Below are 7,964 nucleotides of genomic sequence, written 5' to 3' on the forward strand. Positions count from 1 at the left end.
TTCAAATTCAGAAAACCTGGAAGTGCGATAAAGGTCAATGTAAATTCATAGACATTGTGACGGATAAGGAAGTGATTTCGACCACAACTAATTTGAAATATTGCATGTTACTCCATCAGATTTGGTGTTCACGTAATGTTCGTGTTATCTGATAAATGTGTACCATTATTAAACTATATCTAATGAAGCGTGGTTTTTTAATGCACTATTTTAAAAATAAATAAATCAGTGGCGCTACAACCCCTTTAGGTCCTGGCTTCAGATTTCTGAATCCGTTTCATGATCATTTTTAAATCTAATAGGCAAGTAGGTGATCAGCCTCCAGTGCCTGACACACGTCGTCGACTTTTTGGATCTAAGACTTGTCGGTTTCCTCACGATGTTTTCTTTCACCGTTCGAGCAAATGTTAAATGCGCACATAGAAAGAAAGTACATTTGTGCACAGCCCGGGCTCGAACCTACGACCTCAGGTATGAGAGTCGCACGCTGAAGCCACTAAGGTCAACAATGCATTTTCTTACTACCTTTAAAATATTTTGAAAATAAATAATCAGGGTTAATGGTCAAAGAATCAAAGAATCGGCAGTTCTGGAGTTTTCAAAAATACAAATATTTACTCTTTATAATATCAGTATAGATATGATTTTTATTTAAACAAAATTTAATTGTGTTGCATTTACAATATTCTTATTAACCTATATAGCTTAATAATAATCAAAAAAATTAATATTAATAAATGTTAAATGAAAACAAATTTAAAACGTTAGTTCCCTTTAACGCTGTCAGCATTTCCTCGCGACATTCCATCCGGCCGCTTGCCATCGTCTTGTCATCAATCTTTCATGCTGTATGGGTCGCTGCATCGATCCGACCTTTCATGGATAGCTTGTATCGACAGGTGGCTATTGCAATCGGTTAATCAAAATATAAGTTTACTCTTAAGAACTAGAACAAAATTAAACAAAGATTACCTGTCTCTTTTCTTTACGAAAACTTACTTACTACTTAAACTTACTACTAACTTACATTTACTAAGTTTTTATAAAATAATTTCAGTTTTTATTTTAAAAATTTGCTGATAGGCCAGTTGTTTATTTTTTCCATTTATTGAATAGATAAACATCAATTTGCTTCTGTAATTGCGGTGACATTCTTAAGTAGAACTGGTCTGTAATTGTTAGATAATTAAGACTTCCTGTAACAATGTTTATGTAAAATTACAACGGGCAATGTACTGTTATAATGCAAAAAATACACATTAAGTAATCAAAAAATGGCAGCCAATCTTTTGACCATCTGAGATAGACATCTTCATACAAAAATAGAAAAACTGTGCCAATAACTAATCGACGGATTGTAATAGCCATCTGTCGATACAAGCTATCCAAAGTAGGTCGGATTGCTGTATCTGAATAGACTGTTGTATGAAAATGACAGTTCAAATGTACCAATATCCTATCTTAAGATTCTAACTTACACAAGTTTTTAAAATAATTAAAAAGCTTTGATATGTTTTGAACATAGACATGTATAAATTAATATTATTTGTACGTTTTTATTTATTTATTACTTATGAGTGTAAAGAGTGAAGATATTGCATTCTATCCGTCGCCAAAAATGGATTGTCTTCGTAGGATTTGGTTCTCCTTGCCCGCTGTACGCCCTTGATTTTCGAACTGGTAGTAAATGTAAATTTACAATTAATTAAATTTTTTGACGTTCATGAGTGTACTTGTTTACCTAGATGAATAAAGACATTTTGATTTGGTTTGCTTTGAAAAATGAAAAATGCTGGGAACTGATGTAATTGGATAATAAACCTGTTTTCTGTTTTTGTACCAAAATGTAAAAATAAAAATAAAATAAATTAACGAGTAATTATGGCTTAGCCTATTTACATAACAGAATATATTCACAATGTTAATAAAAACCCTGCACATTTAATATTTATATTAATTAAATAAATTATATGACTTATTAAAGTAAAGTTTTAAGTTTTAATGTTAAACTTTATGTTACATTTTTAAAAAGTATTTCAGCTGATAATATGACTAATAATTTATAAAATGAGATCTATAAACTGGGTATAAGACTGATTTATCCTGGCAATATATTTAAATAGGCTGTAGACGTCATAGCAAAGAGACCTTACATTTAAATAACATAAAAACCTTACATCACGAGATAGAAAAAGGGAATGAGAAAGACTGAGCAATTTTTTTGACGTTCATAAGTGTACATTATGTTACCTATATTAAAAAAAATAGATGGCCAGACGAAGAAGAGTTACTCGTAACATTAGAAAATAACATGAACAAAACTGGTTCATCAGATTTATTAGATTACAGTCTGTGCCATAAGAACGTACCAGCCATCTCGCGACGGAGATATCTGTGAGACGTTGGAAAGACATTTTCGCACTCAGCGTCTGCTCAGATTTTCCAGCAATGTACATGTAAACAGCTACAGGCAGGAGGAGGCAGGAGAATCGGTTCTAGACACGTTTCCCCTAAACATGCACTGAAGACTGAATCTACGAGAAAAGTGACTAAGCTGTGTTTTATACTTTTATTTAAACTTTAAAGTCTCGATAGATGGCCTTAAATTAAAACGCCTTGAAGAGTAACGTTGTTCGTTTATTAAAAAAAAAACATAAAAAATGAAGTGATATGAATAATCCATGAGTGATGAGAATAATCACTCATGGACATTGCATATGACTGTGTCATGCGCGTATACGGGGAGAGTTTTCATCGTGTTTTAATCGCGTAGAATTTTATTTCTGCAGTTTTAAATTTTTATTTGTTCAATTATTTTTGCCTTTTCTTCTCTTGCTGTTTGTAGCGACAGATGTACATCGCCGACAAGGAGCGGCGTTGTGACCGCGAGCGCCGAAGAGGACAATTGTCCACCTGGGGTTGTCCCAGGTGGGCAATTGTCCTATTCGGTGGGCCCGCGACGTTTTTTGTATTCGGTGGCTCTGCGAGGTGCGATTGGGTCGCGACGTCCATCCTGAGGTCGACTGGGGCCACCCGGCATGGTCGTTGCCTGGTGAGGAGCCTACGATCCGGATTAGTACATATAAGAATATTTCAATCGCCATTAGCGGAGTTGCATAGGCTCGCTCTATCCCATACTCGATGATCGCATCTTAAAAAATAGTACAACGGCTTATCTATCAAGGCACTTCAAAAAATTGGGGAAAATTATAACTTCAATCTCTTGGAATTGGAATGGACCCAAAAAGCGATAAATTCCCCAAACTATAAACAGATACAAGAATAGAATCAGTATTATAACTGTTATTATCTATTGAGTTTGGGGAAGTTCTCAAAATGAAAAGGTCAACTGGGGTTGGGGAATATACGCGTTATCAACTTGTAAGTTCGAATGTCGTCACTACTTCAATTTCAATTGATAACGAAATCTGTTATAAGAAAAAATTTGATAGTGCTGTGCCAGTCTCATCTAAACATCACAAGGTGTACAACGTTTTTATCAAACAGTTCTTCAACCAATCTCTCCAATGGATTCTTCAACTCAGTCCCAGCTGCAACATTCGTTCTCGAGGCTATCGACATCACAACCACGGTACGTGTTCTTAAGCAGCAAAATTATAAACCTTCCACCAGATTTCCTAATGTTTAACTAATTTATAATTTTAATGACATTTTTGTTTATTTTATTTCTTTAGGAATGAAGGAAGGGTGGTTATTCCGATGCGACAGTCGGCCGCAACTTCTTTCCAATTGGACTGCATGATTAGGTACCTCGAGTTGAATCCTCATATGGTCAACAAAAGATGCGAAACGCCGTGCTACAGAGAAGATACAAACGCTGCGTGGGAGAAGCTGGCGAACATTCTAAACGGAATGTCAAAAACCACGACGCCGAAAAACGCTGAAACGTGGAGGACCGTAAGTCGATCTGCAAATCTGGTCTTCCAGCTGTAATATACTTCTGTAACTGATGATGATAAACCTACTGAACATTTTGTAGATATGGGCCGTCCAAAAGAAATTGGTGAAGCAGAAAGTGGAGAAGGCTGCCTCACAAGACTTCATCCATGTTCGGTCGCAGCTGAACGAGCGAAACCGGAGGATTTTGTCGCTCATCGACTCGAGCAACGACGTGGACGACAGGCCGGCAACGCGACAACAGAGCTTCCAGGAAAAATCGGTAAATAAATATTCTGCAGTCAGTAGTTTTATGAAACTGAAACTGTGGTAAATGTAAATCTTGAATGTTTTATCTTTAATCGTTACAGACACCAAGCGAGAAAGGAACTACTACACAGAGGGCCAGTGAAATGCTCACAAAAGTTGACGTTCATTCCCCGAACCTCAAGCTCGCTCCTAAGAGGCCCAGTAATTCGGATAATTCGGGTGAGTTTTTGGATCTTCACGCTCTATCACCCACCATAACAATTAACGTTTTTGGATCATATCAGTAACGTATCATTTTTCGTTTGTGTTTTATTATAGGCTCCACCAGAACCCCTCCATCTCGCCCTTGTCGTCGAGTCTCCGGTAACAAGGCGAAGACACCAAAAACCATAAAGAACCGTAAGCATCGTTATACGATTATCTCGTTTTGCTATGCTCATCTGGAAAATGCTATTTGTTAGAACGAACGTTTCGTTTTTCAGATAAGGCAACACCAGCCAAGCGGCAGCGAGTAATGGGGTCAGGCTTCGTGCCTCTGGGCGTGCGACGACAAGCTTACATGGAGGTATGGATTTAAAGTAGTTGTTTAACACATTCACTGCGTTACGAGAAGTATTTGGTTGTAATTGAGTTTCGCTCTGTGTGGCAGCTAGTTTTCCTTGGTTCGCTCTCCGTGCGGGGGGGTGACTTTTTTCAAGTATTCGTACAAGTGAAAAAGAGACACCTATGTTGCCGGTGTCCTTACTTAATTATTATTTCGTAACAGTGCGATACGGGAACTATTTGGTCGTATTCTCAACCCCGTACCCGAACGTGCGCATCAGTTGCTTAATTACTTATTAATTTCGTTAAAAAATAGTTTCCGTTGTTAGTGTACGACCTAAATAAACAATAATTCATCTGGTACAGAAAAAAATAATTTACTTATAAACTTCATCCAATATGACTGTTGTATGAGATGCAGAGAGTTTATTGCCAGTTCTCCTCTTCCGTTCTACGCCCTTGATTTGAGAACTGGCAGTAAATGTAAAATTCTTTTTGTATATTATGTAATTCACTATTTGCTATTCTTGAATCTGTGAGATTAGCTTTTTAGTTTTAGTTAGTAATTAATATTGTTTTTTTTTTATTTTCTCTAGATTACGGTTCTATAGATTAATATAAATATATTTTGTTTTTTATATAACTTCTGGTTATGCACTTCTTGCACTCATCATTTTTATTTATTGTTTTCTTTTCTTACTGGGGTTGCCTGGAAGAGATCGCTTGTTAGTGATAAGGCCGCCCGTTGCATCCCTTGTAATTTATATGTATTGTGTTATTTGTGTTTCTTGCGACGAAGTGTGAATAAATAAATAAAATTAGATTAATTTAATTTTTTTTTTGACGTTCATAAGTGTACATTATGTTACCTAAATAAATGAATTTTGACTTTGACTTTGACTATGCGCCACGACAAGTATTTTTTCCGTAAAATCAACCATTTGAAAAAATACCTGTACCTTTTTATATATTACTTACAACGCCGTGCGACTGCTGCTATGTACCCAACGATGTAACTAATTGATTGGTACAACAAAAATATCTATTGTGGCCTTTCCATGTCTCTGTGGAGTTTTGAAGTACATACGGGAAAATAGGGTTTTGGGTTCTTAAAGGCAAGGTGCTTTTATAGCGTGGGCGACTACCTAGATCATAAGTTTGAAATTAACGCGGGGAACATCACTTCAAATGTTATTAAGTACTAAGTACTATAATTGATTGGCCCAAGGCATAGCTTTAATGGGAATAGTATGAAAAATCATTGTATTTTGTATTTAAGAACGAATATCAACAATGTAATGTAATAAATAAATAAATAAATAGACGGAAGAAAGTCTTAATCTAGCACAGCAGTTATACATTACATTGTATAACTGCTTACATCAAAACTGAACAAAACTGTTAACATCAAAACAACAAACATTTGTTGTTTTGATGTTAAAGCTTCAATCTCATCCCCGAATGTGTTACCGTGTCGCTAAGCATTTTCAAATCTCTAATGAACGTTCTTTCTGTTGTTTGCAGGAGTTTACCAGTGCCCTCAATCAGATGGCCAAAAACGACAGGGAAAAGAACGACATCCTCCACAGGATACTGGAGAACAAGACAACTCAAACCAAGAAAGACATGGCCGTGATCGCCACGTTGCTTAAATGCTGCATAAATCTGCTGAAGTAAAACTCTGCTCGAAGCTGCTTGGAATAGTTATATATGATCTTGGGCTCGCCAAAAATTCCAACTACGGCTTGTGACCGTTCGAAAGTTGTGTGATAGTTTAATCTTTCGGTTTAAGATAATAACTCTAGGTACTAAAGTCGTTGGAAGCACCTGAAGGATGCATAACTTGTGGTTACCGTTTCCAACTACGTTAAGAGACGTTACCTTCCAAAACTTACTCTGATCAGCACTGATAATGCAATCTTTAGTCACTGCAACTTGGCGTAAGGCACGAATGTCACGTAAAGCATGTGATTACATGAGGGTGTCCTCAGTACCTGTTGCATATGCTCTCAGCTACCATAACGTTCCGTTAACTGATGAGGAATAACTATAATAAACTCCTCCACAATTGCAACTGAAATGGGACAACCCCAAAATACCAGTAACCCCAGCAAGAATGACGCATATGCGCATAATAGCACTCTTATCAGCAGAACGTAATTATTAGTTGTGAACTTTGCTTTGGTACCAAAACCAATGGTAGTCGTACACAATTGGATCATTTTGGTTATATTCATAAAAATTTATCAGCCGCGGTCGGATTATATATATTATTTTTAAGCAAAGTCTTAATAATAATGTCATTGAAAAGACATCTCATTGAACACTAGTCAATTAATTGGTAACCTTAATTAATTAGAGACTAAACAAATCACTAGACAAGGAAGGAAAATTAACTAAAGGCCATACTGGCGTCTCTTTAAATGCATATATACTAATTTACTTATTTGTCAAGCAACAATTAAAGTTTGAAGAAATTTTTATTTTTGGAGATTATCTTTAGTTAAGATGTTTTACTTCTAGGCCCCAGGAGGTCATTTTCATTTATCCAACATGATTTATTCTTGGTTCTGTAAGTACGCCGAGAATTCGCGCTTGTGATGTACTTAATAAAGTTGGTACATGGCAAGGAGAGTAATTCGGCAGTACTGCAGTACCTTAGCTTCAATGTGCTACTTTATCTGCCCACAGCTTACTAACCTTCTGCAAAGCACATGTTATTCGGTGTGCTTATTTACTTAAGAAAATACATAAGTTAGCGGACCTTTTTCATTGTCCGTTGAGTGGCTGCTGGCCAAACTAATATTATTTGTTAGTTCCTACAGTTAGTTAATAAATTTCTTGTTTTTTATTTTGTAATTTCATGTTTGTTTTTTTGTGTTTCGTCTGTAAAGTGTATTATTATTATTCACTCGTGTCAATTTAGGGTCACCTGTTAAGGCAGGAGTGTTTTTATAAATAAATAATAAAATAAAAAAGCCTTTTATTTCTTACAGCAGAAGAAGAAGTTGTATAATTAAGTTTACTTACATACTAGTGTTAGTTTTGTTAGAAATTAAATTTGTATCCTAAATTTAGTTGTGTTAGTTTTTCCTACTTTTAAACTAATATTATTCTGTAGAAACTCTATAGGTCAAGGCCTCCTCCGAAGACAGCCAGTCCTCTCTCGTTATAAATAAATAAATAAATAAAATAGATCCTCTGGGTCCGATTTTATGTTATAAATACTTTGATGATTACTAATTCTTCTGTTA

At 35.7% G+C, this 7,964-nt stretch overlaps 1 protein-coding gene across 1 annotated transcript; it reads left to right on the forward strand.

The window, feature by feature from the left end:
• Positions 1-3,477: 3,477 nt before the first annotated feature.
• On the forward strand, positions 3,478-4,985 carry LOC110994460. Its single transcript, XM_045628495.1, has 6 exons — positions 3,478-3,592; positions 3,696-3,918; positions 4,001-4,180; positions 4,269-4,386; positions 4,486-4,566; positions 4,650-4,985. The coding sequence occupies exons 1-6, from the start codon at positions 3,528-3,530 to the stop codon at positions 4,742-4,744; spliced, it is 762 nt and encodes a 253-aa protein (XP_045484451.1). The 5' UTR covers positions 3,478-3,527; the 3' UTR covers positions 4,745-4,985.
• Positions 4,986-7,964: the final 2,979 nt, after the last annotated feature.

Source organism: Pieris rapae, chromosome 1 (assembly GCF_905147795.1).
Source record: "Pieris rapae chromosome 1, ilPieRapa1.1, whole genome shotgun sequence".
Classification (NCBI taxonomy): Eukaryota; Metazoa; Arthropoda; class Insecta; order Lepidoptera; family Pieridae; genus Pieris; species Pieris rapae.

Coding starts and splice junctions, on each gene's coding strand:
- LOC110994460 (XM_045628495.1), top strand. CDS start 3,528: ATGGATTCTTCAACTCAGTCCCAGCTGCAACATTCGTTCTCGAGGCTA. Junction 3,593..3,695: donor CTATCGACATCACAACCACG/GTACGTGTTCTT, acceptor TTATTTCTTTAG/GAATGAAGGAAGGGTGGTTA. Junction 4,387..4,485: donor CAGTAATTCGGATAATTCGG/GTGAGTTTTTGG, acceptor GTTTTATTATAG/GCTCCACCAGAACCCCTCCA.